The sequence below is a fragment of the Hoplias malabaricus genome, chromosome 5 (assembly GCF_029633855.1).
Source record: "Hoplias malabaricus isolate fHopMal1 chromosome 5, fHopMal1.hap1, whole genome shotgun sequence".
Lineage (NCBI taxonomy): Eukaryota > Metazoa > Chordata > Actinopteri > Characiformes > Erythrinidae > Hoplias > Hoplias malabaricus.
In genome coordinates, this window is record NC_089804.1 from 29,554,972 (window position 1) to 29,574,076 (window position 19,105).

General features: G+C 37.9%; 1 protein-coding gene across 1 annotated transcript; it reads right to left on the reverse strand.

The window, feature by feature from the left end:
- Positions 1-2,028: 2,028 nt before the first annotated feature.
- Positions 2,029-18,596, reverse strand: cfap92 (cilia and flagella associated protein 92 (putative)). Its single transcript, XM_066672326.1, has 15 exons — positions 18,350-18,596; positions 17,470-17,675; positions 15,625-15,853; positions 13,884-14,018; positions 13,308-13,416; positions 12,098-12,231; positions 11,731-11,868; positions 9,000-9,184; positions 7,506-8,389; positions 6,428-6,622; positions 4,991-5,270; positions 4,725-4,889; positions 3,342-3,554; positions 2,850-3,003; positions 2,029-2,467 (listed from the first exon to the last, which is right to left on the reverse strand). Exons 1-15 carry the CDS (start codon positions 18,594-18,596, stop codon positions 2,241-2,243), a joined length of 3,501 nt encoding a protein of 1,166 aa, XP_066528423.1. The 3' UTR covers positions 2,029-2,240.
- Positions 18,597-19,105: the final 509 nt, after the last annotated feature.

Below are 19,105 nucleotides of genomic sequence, written 5' to 3' on the forward strand. Positions count from 1 at the left end.
CTGACTTTGATTACTAACCATAATTCAATGTCTAAACTACATTAAGTCTTGATTGTCACACCAATGTTGGGATTTGACGTCAACCCGAATTTTCATTTCCAACTAAAATTCAACATCTATACAACATTGGAGCATGACATCATCCTGACGTTAAATTTTGAGTAATATCTGACTTTGATTATTAAACATACTTCAACGTCTAACCAATGTTGGTTCTTGATGTCACATCAATGTTGGGTTTAGATGTCAACCCGATTTTCATTTCCAACTAAAAATCAACATCTACACAACGTTGGAGTTTGACGTCATCCTGACGTAAATTTTTGAGTAATATCTGACTTTGATTACTAACCATATTTCAACGTCTAACCAACGTTGAGTCTTGACGTCACATCAATGTTGGGTTTAGACGTCAACCCGATTTTCATTTCCAACTAAAAATCAACATCTACACAACGTTGGAGTTTGACGTCATCCTGACGTAAATTTTTGAGTAATATCTGACTTTGATTACTAACCATATTTCAAAGTCTAACCAACGTTGAGTCTTGACGTCACATTAATGTTGGGTTTAGACGTCAACCCGATTTTCATTTCCAACTAAAGATCAACATCTACACAACGTTGGAGTTTGACGTCATCCTGACGTAAATTTTTGAGTAATATCTGACTTAGATTACTAACCATATTTCAACGTCTAACCAACGTTGAGTCTTGACGTCACATCAATGTTGGGTTTAGACGTCAACCCGATTTTCATTTCCAACTAAAGATCAACATCTACACAACGTTGGAGTTTGACGTCATCCTGACGTAAATTTTTGAGTAATATCTGACTTTGATTACTAACCATATTTCAACGTCTAACCAACGTTGAGTCTTGATGTCACATCAATGTTGGGTTTAGACGTCAACCCGATTTTCATTTCCAACTAAAAATCAACATCTACACAACGTTGGAGTTTGACGTCATCCTGACGTAAATTTTTGAGTAATATCTGACTTTGATTACTAACCATATTTCAAAGTCTAACCAATGTTGAGTCTTGACGTCACATCAATGTTGGGTTTAGACGTCAACCCGATTTTCATTTCCAACTAAAAATCAACATCTACACAACGTTGGAGTTTGACGTCATCCTGACGTAAATTTTTGAGTAATATCTGACTTTGATTACTAACCATATTTCAACGTCTAACCAATGTTGAGTCTTGACATCACATCAATGTTGGGTTTAGACGTCAACCCGATTTTCATTTCCAACTAAAAATCAACATCTACATAACGTTGGAGTTTGACGTCATCCTGACGTTAATTTTTGAGTAATATCTGACTTTGATTACTAACCATATTTCAACGTCTAACCAACGTTGAGTCTTGACATCACATCAATGTTGGGTTCAACCCGATTTTCATTTCCAACTAAAAATCAATGTCTGTCCAACGTTGAAAATTATTGTCAAGGCAACATCGGGCTATGATGTCAACCCGATTTCATTTCCAACAAAAATTCAACGTCTGTCCAACGTTGAAGCTTGTTGTCAAGGCAACGTTGGGTTTAGACGTCAACCCGATTTTCATTTCCAACTAAAACTCAACGTCTGTCCAACGTTAGAGACCAACACCTTTCTGACGTCAAATTGACGTCCTGTGCCTGCTGGGTGTATTTACAAAGCCCACGTGTCTGTAAATTGTTTAAGTAGAAAAAAAAGGGGATCTCATTCCAGTATTCTAGGCTTTCTATCTGTTAATGAGCAAAGAAACTGTATTTTTGGAGGTTTAGACCACGGGTGGACCTCTAAATGTTGAAAAGCATGGACCAAGATAAGGATATTGCTGTATTCCTGCTCCATAGGTGAGTAAAAAATAATTGTATTTATTTATTTTAGATGGATCTGACTCTAAATTCAGGAGAACACTAACTGTGTGAAAATAAACACAGACTGAAAATTAAATCTCGAGTAACAAATGACTCTGTGGTCATTCAAGGAGTGAATAAAAACGTACATACAAGTTAACCATCTGCCATGTACAGTTGTCTTTTTCTGTAAAACATACCATTCCACCTTAAAGACACAGAGATTCTGAACGTAAACAAACCAAAGACAAGGGTGTTCAGTCGAGACGTTGCTTTTAAGTAGTGACAGGTTTGGCCAATGAATTAATTTTTTTAAATATGTAGAAAATGTATCACATTTCTTAGGTAGATAATTAGGTCATTAGATTTCACTGAAGATGATCAAACCATCTTTACTCTTGTTCCTTTCTGTGGTCTCTTCAGAGAGAGCTTCATAGGCTTGTCCTTCAGCAGGTCCTGTAGTTTATCCAAACCAGCTCTTCTCATATGGCACTTGAATTCTGGGACTCGTCCGCTGCCTGCTGAGCATTTATCAGGTAAGATCTTCCTGAGCCATCTGCTGTACTGAGCACTCGCATACTGAAGCTGCTCCTGCCTCAAAGACTCTCCTGAGGAAAAAAAAAAAAAAGAAAAAACACACAGCACTGGATATATCTAGACTGAGTACTTGATTTTCCCGTCTCTTCAACTACAGGCCAGTTTTGGTGGAATACCGAGTCTTGTACTGTTGTAAGGATCCACTTTTTCTCATCTAATCTTTTAATTATTCTTTGACATTATGGAGACTCCTGCATCATTCATTTAAACCAAATATTGCCAGATTACTACATCTTATTTTTTTAAATATCCGTGTATAAATAAAACTGCTTAAGTGGTTTCTGATACTGCATGACATTCTTCACAGATAAAAGCAGTAGCAGCTTGAATTTTGCCTACTCAGTGTAAGTTTCTTACACTAGATACCCCTGTGTTAAAGTATTGTGTGTTTACCTGCTAGGTAAATAGAGATTGGAGTCTCCGGACTGAAAAAAGGTGCTGGTTTCTTGTAAAGTTTAAAGTCTTCATGGTGTTGACTCCATGGCCAACTGGATCTGTTCAGGGTTGGGCTCAGTATATTCCTGTGGAGTATGTTCTCTCTCCAGGGCTAGAAATGGAGCATAACCTTAGTGAAAAGTTGGTGAATTTAGTAGAAAACAGAGGCAGTTTTAGGCTTTAAAATGACTTCTCCTGTTTCTTAGGTATGGTAGGTAGGACTATTAGGTATGGTTTATGCTTGATGCTAACTGGAGTATGCTACAGGAGCTGGTTCATTACTTGTTAGCTGCATTAGCCGCAGAACTCCAGTGTTAATATAAAGAAGCAAACTTCAGACAGCAGTTATATCTTAGCTGTTGAATTTGCAGAAGGAAATAACTGTGAAGATGTGATTAATCAAGAAACTATTCCTAAACAATAGAAAATCCAAAAAAAATAAAAGAGCACCTTTCTGAGCTCCTCCACCCGAGCTTGGTCTGGACATTTGGAGTGTCTGTTAGACTCAATGCTGCTCTTGAACCCAGGATATATAAAGCCATTGTAGGTTCGCCAAGCAGCTCGAGCCTTGACTTTAGACTCCTTTTGCTCAGCCTCAGTATCAACAGGATCCAGAGTAAGAGAGTGGTAGTTCTGGCTGTATGTGAACCTATAATTTGGCATCTAGAAAAAATATTCAACTAGTTATTTTTAGGGGGTGGCACGGTGGTGCAGTAGGTAGTGACGCAGTCACACAGCTCCAGGGACCTGGAGGTTGTGGGTTTGATTCCCGCTCCGGGTGACTGTCTGTGAGGAGTTTGATGTGTTCTCACCCTGTCCACGTGGGTTTCCTCCGGGTGCTCCGGTTTCCTCCCATAGTCCAAAAACACACGTTGGTAGGTGGATTTGTGACTCAAAAAGTGTCCGTATGTGTGAGTGTGTGTTGCCCTGTGAAGGACTGGCGCCCCCTCCAGGGTGTATTCCTGCCTTGTGCCCAATGATTCCAGGTAGGCTCTGGACCCACCGCGACCCTGAACTGGATAAGTGGTTACAGATAATGAATGAATGAATGAAAAAGTTATTTTTTGGACCAAACATCTTTGCAGTATTCCAATTTAAAGTATTTTCATCATTAATATAATTTGGTTTAATACTAAAATCTCAGTATTCATTTATCTAATATTAAGGAAAATACAACAATTATTCTCTGACATAAGTGAATTGAAGATAAAATTCTTGGGGGTGGCCATTGTGTTTTTTATGAAAATTTTATGACTTTTGGCCTCACCTGAAACAGACAATACATAATGATTTCTAGTTCGCATTAAATTCAAAGACTCAAACATTCCATTTATATCATATAGTGGAAAATGGTCATGTTAAATTGCAGTTGCTTTTTGGTGCATAAAACCACACAAATATTAAAGAAAAATGTTAATTAATTCATTGTAAGTGTTTATCCAGTTCAGCGTTGCTGTGGGTTACCCAAAATCACTGGGTGCAAGGTGGGGACACACACTGGAGGGGGTGCCTGTTATTTGTAGGGCGACACACACTCACACCTATGGACACTTTCCTTTCCACCTATGGTCCTCAATCCACCTACCAATGTGTGTTTTTGGACTATGGGAAGAAATGGGAGCACATGGAGGAAACCCAAAGGGACACTTGGAGAACACACTCCTCAGTCAGTCACCTGAAGCAGGGCTCAAACCCACAACCCCAGGACCCAGGAGCTGTGTGACAGGGACACTACCTGCTGCACCACTGTGCCGCCCAAATAAAAATATACATTTAAAAAAAAACATATTTTTCTGTCTTATATATTGTTGTATTTCATTTAGTCTTGCTGACCTGTGCCATCTCTTTACGCATTAGCTCAAGGGCCAGAGTAGTGCTGTTCACTTTCTGAATGCTATAGTTATGGGCAGACTGACCATCTTCCACTTTAGCCACAAACAGCTTTGGTTTTGGCTTCTGTAAATCACTGCTTTGTTTGTGGACCTCCTCAATGTTGGCCTGAAACAGATGATATAGCAGCAAAATCCAGTAGTAGCCAATTCTGTTTTATTGAAACATCTGTTCTCATGCTTTTACTTTTTCAAAATGGTTTTTAATACCGGAACAAAGTCTTTTGTGTATAGCCCTTGATCTGCTTGAGACTGTTTCCACTTCAGGTAATCTTTATTGAAGTTGTCAAGAGGAGTGCGTATCCTCCTTTGGGAGACATGGTGATCTAAATTGTCCTGTAAATCTTTGGTATCCACCTTTAAACTTTCCATACTGCTACTAGAATCTATTCCAAACTCTTGCTTCAAGCTGAGAACCATCTTGGCTGATGGGAATAAGTCATACTGCACCACTTCATCAAGCCTCTTCACTTGGAATAAACGCTTTATTCTAAACCAGAAAGAATACAAACACAACACAGAATTCATCTTTAGATCCTCAGCAGATATTGAAAGTATAAATGTAAATTAATAACTCACAAACTCTCTATTACCAGAATTATCCTTCTTAATGAAAGGAGGACAATATTTTAAACAATTATCAGCCAATACTTAAGTGATGCCAATATCATTGTACATCCAGTACTATGCAGTTCTAATTAATATGTATTTCTTTATTATTAATATTATACATTAAGCTATGGAAATTCAAATAACCATTAAAAAACTTTCAATAGTCCTTTGCCTGTTTAAATTGCTCTTAAGGTTTTTTTTAACTGTGTACTATTTTTTGGGAATTTTTTGGCCAGTACTCTTCACAAGCATGAGTATAACTCACGAACGGTTTGACGAAAATACTCAAATTGGTACCTTTTTGATGGAGAGAACCTTAGGTAAATGCTGGTATGCTTCAGTGATCTGTTTGGAATATCTTTTTCTTTCTGCTATAATTCTTTATTCATAATGGCTTATACCCTCGTGTTCCTGAGAGTCTGCTCATTTGATTGATGTATAATATGTAAACATTGACTCAAATATGGCGCCATGAAAAATCAGAAATATTTGTATTGTCACAAATATTTTTTCATAACTTTCCTGACAAGGTATATTTTGACCAGAAATACATATTTATAGAGTGGGATGTAAAATGGCTAGATCAGTGAAAACCAGGGTTAATTTGGTACCTTGACTTTAGATCTGTAATACCTGACATACTGATGTATATAAACGATGAGTGTTTTTATCGCTTATCCAGTTCAGGTGGGTCTGGAGCCTACCCAGAATCATTGGGTGCCAGTCCTTCACAGAGCGACACACACACACACCTATGGAAACTTGTGTCGCCAATCCACCTACCAACATGTGTTTTTGGACTGTCGGAGGAAACCAGAGCACACGGAGGAAATAAACGGGAACACACCAAACTCCTCACAGACAGTCACCCTGAGCTGGACTTGAACCCACAACCTCCAGGTCCCTGGAGCTATGTGACAGCAATATTCCCTGTTGCGCCACCCCTATTTAAGCATGTTCTCTGATGTAATTTATAAAACATCATATAGAACTCTACGTTGAAAAGCTTTCACATTGTGAGGTGTCTAGTCGTACCGTAACAGGGCTTGGAGGCAGGTGTATGGAAGTGCATCTCTGATATACAAAAGTGGCTCTTTCAGGATGGTGTCCAGAGGCTGGCAGAGATGCACCGGACTCAGCCCCACGTCCAGAGAGTCATAAAGCCTCTTTGAGAAGCTCAGGGCAGAGTTATAAAGAACAGTGAACTGTGTTTCCCTGCCATCTTCCAGCCTGCAAAATACAACATATATAAGACTTCTCAGATTGCTGTTCCCTCACAAATTCTCCTCTGGAAAGCACTGCATCATATTGTGATAAACAAGTGTTATGAACTGGAAAACCAGTTATGAACCTAATTGGAATTACTTTCCTACGTCTTATTATATATAAGTACTGTTGATCAATTAAAGGTCCTGTTCTTCCCCTTTAATAATCAGCCCAAAGTTACACCCTTATTTACTAGCATGTCCACTTTGAAGTCTCATGAACTCTAAGGAAAGTTTTCATCTGTCAGCAATTAAATAACAAGCATTTGAAAAATAAAGAAAAAGCCAGAAACCTTTAACTAATGTCATTAATGAATGCACTTTTCTCAGATTTGTGATTATAAAAAACTCCACTGTGTTTCAGGTATTTCTTCGACTATTCAAAATAAATTAGCAAAATAACCCCCCGCCCCTATTTAGTATCAATTTGCAGTGTCCAAAAAAACAAACAAACAAAAAAAAGGTACTGTACAGGTACAATTTCATTAAGGATTCCAACAGTGATTAATGTATCTGTACATTAATCACTGTAAATTAAAAGGATATCTGTATTCTTTCATTATATAACTGTGTAAAACAAAAGTATTCCTGGAGATGAAACGGGGCTAATAAATCAATACAACCTTAAAATCAACAATTAATATACAATAAATTATGTTCCCTATCTGAAGGTACTGAGACAGCAAAAAGGTACCACTGCAGTGACAGTTTTTCTGACAGTTTATAATCTAAGAAATAATTTGTACAAAGACTAAAGAAAATGTGCAAACCAAGCCAATGTACAAACTCTCCAGTACCGTTAGGCCATATAATAAAACATTTCCTACATCCAGGTAATGGTTTCTTACTTCATAGGAACTGTTTCCCAGATTTGTCTGATGGCTTGTTCTTTCAGTCCCTCTAGAACAAAAAGGTGCAGGGATTTGTCCGTCACATAAAACCCTGTTAGAACATTTAGATTTTCATCTTCTGCATTTTTGGCGTTCATTCTGTAGCCACACAGGACTTTTTGTGCCGCTTCTTCACTGGGAGCATCCAGACAGAAGGCTGCTGAATTTACTTGTACAATCTGTGATTTCAGTTTGGTCAGAATAGAAGCATTATTGCAGTCAAATGCATACACAATACGACCAAAGGGACAGCAGCCTTTGCTTTGGTGTGGGTCAAGAGACAGTGGTCTTGCTATTTCCACCAGCACTCTGAGCTGGGAATTAGCGTCAATGTAGTCACCCACAGGCATAGGTTTCTCCTGAGAATTGTCCAGAATATCTGCTTTCCTAAGCATCTTTACTTCCCAGTCATTATTCTCAATGTCCATCCATTGCCCTCTCTGGGAACGCCTTATTGGTAGAGTGAGGTTTAAACATCTGTGTCCTCTAAGAAGATCAGAAAGATTCAGCTTGGCAATTCCATACACATTGTACAGTTCATTGCTGTGGGCAGTGCGCCTAGTAGTGACTAAACCTGCACTGGCTAACTTGTCATCATCAGGGTCTGTGCCGAAAATGGCTGGAATTGTAAATGGCTTTTCAGCTCTTCTGTCACGGTCATGTACTTCAATCTCTATCGCTGGGCCCCTGAGGACCTCCTGCAGTACTTCAGTGTTCAGCAGGCCAGTCAGGATTACATGAACATCTCTGAAATAAATATTAGGACCATGATGACGTCCTTTGGTTCTGTGCACTGGCATGCTGGGGAATTTATACTGGCAGTACACAGGTACACAATTTTTCTGCAAACAATAAAAACAACAACAGCCTTTAGAATTTTTTGCCACAACTTTGTAATTGTTTCTAACATCAAACCTAAATAATGTAAACGGTCAGTGCAGAATGTATATTAAATGATAATAAATGTGAATTATATAATAAATGATGTCTTTTGAGGTATAGCAAATTATGAACAGCAAATTGACACTAGTCTTTGAAGGGTTAAATGTCAATAAAATGATTTGATAAAAAATTACACTCAATTATATTTATTTGCAACCAATAATTTGTACTAAATCACTAATATGTAATTTAAATCACTTAACAATCAGACCATGTCAAAATAATCACTAATAAAAATTATGCAGCAGCACAAAATATACCAATATATAGTATTACAAATGACAAGAATTTGACTTGTACAGCACTAAGCATATAAATATATTTAAAGTTTACTTACATAGTTCCAGAAATAACATATGACTAGTACACTCAGTATATATTAAGTGTGACTTATTGTAATTTAAGTTACATATCAGTAATTATTTAGTACAAATTACTGGTTCCAAAATAGTACATTTTTAAATACACTCTCTGTTTGCACAAGGGAAAATTCTGCATTAAGCAGATTACCCGAAGCTCATTAAAAGGAACAGGAGATGAAGGCAGTGAAGAAGCAGACAGGATGGTGATGATCAGTGGATTGAGCTCAGCCTTTAGCTGCTCGGACATAAGTGGCTGGTCCAGAGTGATGCTGCTGAAACCTTCACACACACTTCCAGAGCGTGTCAGAAAACAGCCTGTCAGTGACCTCTCTCCTGAGACAGACATCAATACTTAATTAAAAATAAAACACACACACATTAAATCTTAGAAGTGATTAATAACAAAATGCTGAATAGTGTTATATTTATAAGTAGTAGTCATTGTAATCTCTTTTTTACTTATTATGTATTGCATTATGGCAGAGACTTATTCCACCTCCCATGAATTAGTGTTTTTATTCCCATTGTTCTAACACTCTGTAATACATGGCATAAGACTTAATGTTACGTTAAATTGCATAACACACTAAGGTTTGGAATACTACATTAGTTTCAAATACATGCAAAAAGCATAACTTGTGCAATTTAAAAAGGTCAGTCAGAAGCTATAAGGCTTAACAAAACAGTAGATGTAAAAACTGAAAATTCAAAATCATTTTTAAATAACTTTATCTTATTCAAATAACAAGAGATTTCATATTCTGAACATAAACAAACCCATGCATTAAAAACATGATTATGAAAGATCAGTCATGGCTATCTCAGTCAGTATGCCATTAATACGTCCAAGAAATTTTTGTTAGGTTGTTTTTTTTATTTATTTATTTTTTCTCATCCAGATGTTAGTTCAGTGTAGGGCTGGGCAATTAATCGAAAATGAATTAAAGTCAACATTCAGAACTTCTAATCGACATGATCTGGTCTATATCGATTATATTGATTATTTTTATTCTGTTGTGTCCCCATTGGAAGCAACCTAAATGCCAAGGCCAACCGAGCGACTCGAGCAGCTGGTACCAAAGAAAATAACAGCGTCTGGTTTGGACGTGCTGTGTTTTGACTATAATTAATATGACACTGAACAAAAAGAAGTCTAATGTAAACACTAAGAAACTAAGAACAGTTTCATCGACCAAAGCACAATCAAACACCAGTGCTCAAAAAACAAGAGAGGAATAAGCTCCCAGCAACATCAGAAAAAATATCCCAGTTTTAATACTGGAGCAGTATTAATACTGGCCTCGTGACTGAACTATGAGTGTCAAAATTACAAAAACAAAATAATCGTTCATTAATCGTAATCGTAGTAAAATGTACACTTAATTGTGATATTGATTTGCACTCATATCGCCTAGCACTAGTTGTTATTTTGTAAAATGTGAACTCTAAATAACATATTTTCTGTGTTGATCTATTATTAATATTCATTCATTCATTATCTGTAACCACTTGTCCAGATCAGGGTCCCTGGTGGGTCCGGAGCCTACCCAGAATCATTGGATGCAAGACAGGAACACACCCTGGAGGGGGCGCCACTCTTTCACAGGGCAATAAACGCATTCACTCACACAAATGGACACTTGAGTCTATTATTAATATGATTGTATAAATAATAATTGTAACTATTGTATTTTGTGACAGCCTATGTTGAAAGAAGCTGTGTGGGATTTATCTATCTCCACTTTATGTAGTGAGGCAGAAATATTTCCCAAAAATGAAAGCTTTCAGAAGCTCCCAGTGTAGCCCAGAGTGGGACACATCAAAAGAGCACATACATACAAACACACAATCTCGCCAACTCAGACTGGGGCCATTCCTCAGTCAGTTAGAAGCCTCAGAAAATTGTGCCTGCGGGGGCACAACAGCAGCTCCCAATATACTCTCACCCCCTCACACTACGTATAAACATTCCCCTGTCTGACAGGAAACACATGGGAGAGCAGAGTGGGGATGAATTCAGCTGACTGGTGTTGGTGTATGAAAGGCAGCTGTTAATTATCAAATTTGCCCAATATTGCATAGGAAACTGTGAGTATACTATATATTATACACTATACAATACTGTGCAAAAGTCAGAGACCAGCTTTTATTTATTTAATTGCCAGTCATTTTTCTGGAGACATATTTGAAGACACCATGGATATTGTACAGAAATACGTATTTAAATCTTGCATGCTTCCTCTCTGTTTCCATATAGATATTGAGAAGTCTGTCCTGATACTTGATTCCAATCAGCCACCACACCATTGGTGAGGCCAGCACTGATGTGTTTGTTGAATCATAAATTTATTCATTCATTGTCTGCCAGTCCCTCGCAGGGAAACACACAGTCACACATTCACTTAAACACACACCTATGGACACTTTTGAGTCACCAATCCACCTACAAACATGTGTTTTTGGAACATGGAAGGAAACCGGAGCACCTGGAGAAGACCCAAACAAACACGGGGAGTCAAACACAAGATGTTTGTTGAAGCATAATCACACATACCAAATCCCAAGGTGTTTAATGTAGCATCATTACTCCAGTTCAATGGGAGCTTGCTTAGTACAGTGAGAGCTAAACCACCTGAACATTTGGCTTTAGATGTGTGGTGGTCTTTGGCTTTTGACTGCTTCCAAGCATTCTATTCTACTTCCAGTGCTTTTTTTTTTTTGGTGTGGAGTGATGAGCTTAAAACCATCTCAATCTATTAATTATGAGGGGTATGCAGACATTTTGGGGCATATTTGTAGTTAATAAAAAAAAAAAAAAATTGTAATTAAATATGGCACCCTATACATATTTGATTTACAAGCAGCTGTGGAATGAGTACCTGCAAGTAGATATGTGGAACTGAGCTCCACCGATGCAACTCCATTTTTGCATATCTCTTCTGCATCTTCTGTGGTCAGTTCAGGGGATTTAAATGCAGGTTTCTTCTTACTTGTCTCCAAGCTTTTATCTTTTAAATCTGAGCAGGAAAAAGAAGGTTCAATACTTCAGGCTCTTCAGCAGACATGTGTTTAAACTACATGTGTATTATTTAATAATTATCCTATAATAAAAATATTTAATTATTAAGACATATTCAGTAATTACCACAAATATAAAATGCAAATAATGTGTGACTTATGTGATGCTATGGATCACGAAGGCTCTTTTTTAGATAAATTATTATTTATTAAAGTCCATAAACGTACACAGTGTTGAAGTGCTCGTTTGGCCTTTAGTGCAGTCATCTAATGATTGTTTGGGTGTTAACCTAAATGTTGCCATCCTTCTGTCTTGATCTATAATGGCTTCATTAAAACTCTTCAGTCCACACTGCTCTCCTCTGTATCAGAACAAATACAAAACAATTTGTATTCAGACAGATATTATGGCTTTAGTATAATACTGGCTCTTTATATATAATACACACACACACACACACACACACACTGTGCTGTGACAGATGAGCTACTGTCCCTGTTTTTACATCTACAAGGTGAATCAAGGTGGAGTTAGGAGTGTCTAAAAGTGTGGACAGTGAGTGTAAAAATGGCAGATATTTTTGCTTCTTTTAAGCATCATTTTATGTTTTTTCTTGAATTAAGAAATTATCTGCCAATGGAATAAGACACTTTCTGTTGATAAAATTATTTAAAACAAGTAGCAATAAGTTAGAAATATGTTGAATAATCTTATTATATTCTTACAACAATTTCCAAATGAGTAATACTAGATATTTAGACTAGATTTAAGCAAATTTTACTTGCTTAGATTTCATTTTTTACAGTGCATATAGAACCCTGAACACTCTAAGAACCTTTTGGATGATTAAATGATTCTTTGCTTCATGAAAGTGTTCTTCAGATTGATGGAGAACGTGCTATTGATGGTTCTACACAGCAGCTTTTAGAGAAGGGTTCTATATGGCACCAAAAACGGTTCCTCTTAAGATGTCAAGCTTGTTACAAGAGAGGGGCCATTTTTGGTTCCATATAGATTCCTTTGTTAAAAGGTTCTGTAGAGAAAAATCTATAGCACATTCTCTGTGAAGAACCCTTTGATGATGCAAAAGAACCATTTTCTTTACTAAAGAACCCACAAAGAAACATCATTTGTGTAGTGGTAAAGGTACAACAGAGGTTTTAAAGCCCAGTTGTGTTCCAGTTTACAGTTGTGTAATCTTTCATTACAGAACTATGTAAAATAAAAATTATAAGAATATAACTCCTGGAGATGAAATGGGGTATTTGAAATCAACACAACTTTAAAATATATGATTCATATAGAATAAGGTACAGTTATTTACCCTATCTAAAGGTACTGAGACACTAAAAGGTACCACCACAGTGACAGTTTTTCTGATAGTGTGGGCAGATGTTATAATTTCATTGGGTCAGTGTAGGCTATTTCATGAAGAACCTTTGGTTGAATCGTTCCTCCATTTCTTGTCTCTTTGATCCATCAGCATTCAGACCCTCAGGTGAGGGAGACTTATCATTGGCTTCCAGAGTTGACAGTTTGGCACCAACTGTAAACATTTATATTATAGAACAGATTATGAATGGCTACACTACCATATTGTATTACAATGCTTCAGTTACACACTGGCCACTTTTAAAACACTTTTCCCTTATATATAGCCCTTGTGCTTACTGCTGTTGCACAGTTTCTTTTAGTCAATGATCAGTTTCAATCACTCACGGCTCTATTCTTTTAGTCACTACCATGCCTGTGTCACTGCTGGGCTGAGAAGAGTCTGCACAGTTGTGTTGTGGTCAGAACCTAACCAATAATTAATAGGCAGAGTGTGGCTTACAAATTGTCCAGCAAATTGTGGGCTAGAGTATATTATTGGACACCTAGAAATGAACCCATAAGGTAGGAGGGCCTAAAAATGTGGTTTGGGAGTGGAAATATAAGGTAGAAGGTTCTGGTAAATTAGATGGTAAGAGTAACATGCTGTGAAAATATCTTCCTCTAGTATTATGTTAATACCTGTGACACAGTGGAGTGGAGGCCATCCATGGTCCATTAATTTGCTTTTTCTCTGGAACTTGACTGACGTTCTGGTTCTTGGGTTTTCTTTCTCATACATAGTTCTCAGCTTATGCACCAAGCTTTTAATGCCACCTAGAGAGACATGTAGTAAATGTTACTACCAGGATGTATGTATCTGAATAGTTTTTAATAAGAGATAAATTTAAAGGTATGATTTTATAGTCGATAGTTACACTTGCTTTTCTATATACCCAAAACTTATTTTAAATTATTTGGATCATTATGGGGTGGCATGGTGGTGCAGCAGGTAGTGTGGCAGTCACTCAGCTCCAGGAACCTTGAGATTGTGGGTTCAAGTCCTCTATGGATGACTATCTGTGAGGAGTTTGGTGTTAGGTAGTTTGGCTACTAAAGAGTGTCCACAGGTGTGTGGGTGTGTGTGTGTTGCCCTGTGAAGGACTAGCGCTCCCTCTAGGGTGTGATCCCACCTTGCGTCCAGTGATTCCGGGTGGGCTATGGACCCAAAGCACCCTGAACTGAAGAAGTGGTTACAGACAATGAATGAATGAATGATCATTAGGGTGTCACCTCAACCACAACCTCCCACATTGTGCAGCGTCCTGCAGGATGATGCAAAGGCAGCCAATCTACACTAGTACACTCACCACACATCAGTAACTGAGAGCTGATTGGAATGATTGGAAAAATATCCTACTGAACAATAACTTTAATTATTATCATTTTAATTGTATTATTATCAGTTTAATTTGTCGTGTGGAAACATGTACTCCATTGTAAAATGAAAAATATTTATTCATTGTCTGTAACCACTTATCCAGTTCAGGGTCATGGTGGGTCTGGAGCGTACCCAAAATCACTGGGTGCAAGGCGGGAATACACCCTGGAGGGGGCGCCAGTCCTTCACAGGGCAACACACACACACATTCACTCACGCCTACGGACACTTTTGAGTCGCCAATCCACCTACCAACGTGTGTTTTTGGACTGTGGGAGGAAACCGGAGCACCCGGAGGAAACCCACATGGACACGGGGAGAACACACCAACTCCTCACAGACAGTCACCCAGAGTGGGAATCAAACCCACAACCTCCAGGTCCCTGGAGCTGTGTGACTGCGACACTACCTGCTGCGCCACCGTGCCGCCCCTGGCTGAGATATAATCAAAGAAATTCACCCTTTCCTCCTGCATCTGAATAGAAAAAAATTAAATGAGCCATTTGCTTCCCAGCTACCATGTATTTCACTATCATCACTGTGTTACACTCTACTTTGCCCGAAATAGACTCCTGTAGGCTGAATTAACGATCATGTAAATATATTGAGGGTTGTTTAATGGCATATATTACAAATGAAAGCTTTTGTGTCTGGTTTCCTCTGACATATGGATGATTGGTATTGAAAGGAGGTCTACACATATCAAACAGTGTTTGTTTCATCGTTTGAAATTATCCTTGTCCCTGTCCTTACATATAATAATGTTATTTCTTAAGACTGCTGTCAGATTCAGGGCACTACAAATGTACTTATACAGCATAAACATGGCCAGGTTTTGTATTTTTTCCAACACATTAAAACTATTAACAAGCTGTTTATTAACATTTGGATGTAATGTTCCTAACACACTCAGGAAATCCTGTTTAGAAACTCTGACAAGATATACAATCATTCTTAGACACTTTTCTAAACATGTGTTCATATTAGGAGCTGTGAGAGAACCTGTTTGGTCTGGGGCCTCCTTGCTTCTGTCCATTGGCTTGCTCCATTGGCTGAAGGATTTGAGTCGGTCATACTTTACTTTGGGGGACACTCTGTCCTTGGTGTCCCACACCCTGAAGATTATTTTATGAAAAGGCATTTTTACCAGCAGCTCTCTGCTGAGATTTAGCTTCACAGTCTGAGACCAGGCCAGCCACACCTGATCTCCATCCAACCACTGCTTCAACACCTGCAGAGACCAGAGGTGTTTACAGCTATTATAATTATGGTATAAGACTAATAATTACCCAAAAATAAGTAACACATACCTTCAGAGTTTGAAGACACTTGGATTTCAGTAAGAAGGTACATGTTCTACCCTTTCCCACATTTTAAAACAGTTCCCGGGGGTGTTCATTAAATATCTGTGACATGTTTCTTCAAAATACCACAAGGATCAAACAACACAGCACCTGGGATGATGCTCAGATACATAATCCTAATGCACCTGCACTTGACTTATAACATATAACTTGAATTATAGTAAACTGAGACGCTGGTGCTGTCATCCCGCCTTTTGCACGCGATCACTCAGGTTTGTTGACAATGGAGTTATTTTACTACGATTTGGAACAAACATATAATTTACATTTTTAAGGACACCATAGAAACCTTATAAACTGTTTTGAACTCTTAATTATCATTATAATTTGTTCTGTCAATACCTCGGATTTTTGCACATGGTTTTACGACCTGTCCTTTAATTCCACAGTTTTGTTAAGAAATCTCTTTAGACTTAATTGTGGAATTATATGATTCAAATTCATGCCATTGTCTATCAATTATACACTGATACTAATACAACTACTGCATTCCTAGTCATTCTTTATGCTCTGGAAAACTGCTTTCCGTAAAACAGCAAATTTAGAATGTTAAACACATGGATTGCTGTTGCTGTTACCAATTTTTATTTTGCTTTTGTATAGCACTTCATAGTCAAGGACTGTAATTGTGTCCAATTGTCCATAGATAAAATCAAAAAGGTATAACTTCATGTGAAATAAATTTAAGTGCAAGTGGCTTCATTGTGTTTTAGAAAGTAATCCATGAGTGATCTTACAGAGCAGTAAGGCAATTAATTGTTATTCTAAACCTCTTTATCTTTCTGGGTCAGTGACATTATACCTCATGCATAATTCATGTATGTTGAGTGCAAAAACAAAAGCAGAACTGCATGCTGCAATGGCTTTAGTTATTGTAAGGTGCATGAAGTATGTTTACTCAGAAAGTGAAGATTCTGCTGATAATAATAGTGACCCTAAATCTTGCACTCTATGTTGAATGGAATTTAGCTGGATTTTTACATTAAAGCACATTTTTATTCAAATGGAATAAATTACTCCAAAAAATACAAAAAGTTTTATCATAGTACATTTTATATTTAAAAAAATATGAGATGGAATTTTTTCTTTTGAAAGAAAAAAATCATACTTTTTCAGAGAAGTCAAACAAAGCCAAAAATTTAGATTTAAGTACTATAGTCACATTTTTATATGAGTTATATTTATTCAGGTTTCTGCATTTATTAAATTACTTATTCATGTTCCAACCATAATTGCATTTCAGTACATAATGTTGCATTAGCAGGAGTTTGAGAAAATGCTGCCCACCATTTTTTGTGGTGTTATTTTATTCCTTGGGTAACTGAGATAACATAAGCATGTGAAATGTCTTCAATTATTATTCCCGTGTGCAAAATGTCTTTAATTATGCCTCAACATTACAGTCCATGTAGTGTAGCATTTTAAGTGGAACTTTTTGTGACTTCTTTGTAGCAACTCTCAACAAAAGTTACTTGACAATTACCTTTGTCTCATTCTCCATGTAGACCTTCGCGACAAGACCAAACATCACCAGGTCTACTTTAATTGGTTCATTGTTGTCAGGCAGTAACCTGTACTCAATGTGGTAATATCTATGAGGTTTGGGCACCTCCAGGAAACCACTGGACAAAACTTTCTTCAAATTTTTATGTCCTTTGTCCTCAGTGGTAACAAGATCATCATCCACCCCTTGAAAGAAGAAAATAACAACATTATCAGATTCTCTGGTTGCCAGACACTGGATAGGTATTGCATACTAATGAGCAAGTATTTCAGTGTTTTTTAACTGGTTTAAAGAGGAGAAATTTAAGCGCCTGTAAATTAGCCAGTTAGACGTAAACATAAGTAATACTTTATTTACAACAAAACCAAAACCAAACACAACAAAAACAAACAAACAAGGGAAGCACATAGAAAACACAAACTACAGTAGAATAAAATAAGTAAATGGACAGAAACAAACACTTACATACAAGGCCAGACAAAGAAACTCTGAAATCAAGGGACTATATACACACAGGACTTTAGACCAGGAACTCCTGGGAAGAGCAGAGCAGGACCACATAGGAGTCACAAGTGGAAACTCTGATGATAAAGGTGGGGGCTAGGGCAGAGACAAGGGAGGAAGACAGACCAGACCAGAACAAAACAAAACAGAGCCATGTGCTAAGAGCTAAGAGACACGGAAACAAGGGAAATCCACAAAAACAGAGCAGGAAAACACGAAACAGGACAAAAGCATGACAATCACAAGTACAAAGCTACAAAAAGTAAATAAGCAGTGCAATAAGTGATGCAACCCTGTATAACACCCTTAGCTGTAGCAAATGCAAATGAAATGAAAGGAGACAACTTCTCAATACCTCTGGGTAGAGCCATTGCAATGCTGACGGTGCAGGTGACTGTATAACTGTGGTGACCCACCGGCAGATTGGAGTCTGATCCCTTGTGCTCATTAATGACTGCCTCTTCACTTTCAGGAATGTGACTGGTACTAATGTCCTTATCATTCTCACCATCCTCAGTGAGCTGGCATCTGAGAAGGAAGCCATTTTCATCACCTTCACTTCTTATGAACTCTGATGAAGTGATGGGTACTGATGACTCCATCTGTTTTTCTTTGGTGATGTTAGAAAAGGGAAATATTATTGTTTTAAAGCAGCTGTATGTAAAGTTTGGTAACTACAAATCATATTACATTCATTATCTGTAACCACTTATCCAGTTCAGGGTCACAGTTGGTCCGGAGCCTACCCGGAATCACTGGGCACAAGGCAGGAACACACCCTGGAGGGGGCACCAGTCCTTCACAGGGCAACATACACTCACACATATGGACACTTTTGAGTCACCAATCCACCTACCAACATGTGTTTTTGGACCATGGGGGGAAACCGGAGGAAACCCTGGAGGGGTGCCAGTGATTCACAGGGCAGCACACACTCATATGTGGGAGGAAACCCACGCGTACACAGGGAGAACACACCAAACTCTTCACAGCAGTTCCCCTGAGCGGGACCCACAACCTCAGGACCCTGGAGCTGCGCCATCTATGCACCTAATTGATCACACACTATTAGTACTACCTGTCTAATACTGTTCTTGCTGAATGCAGAAGA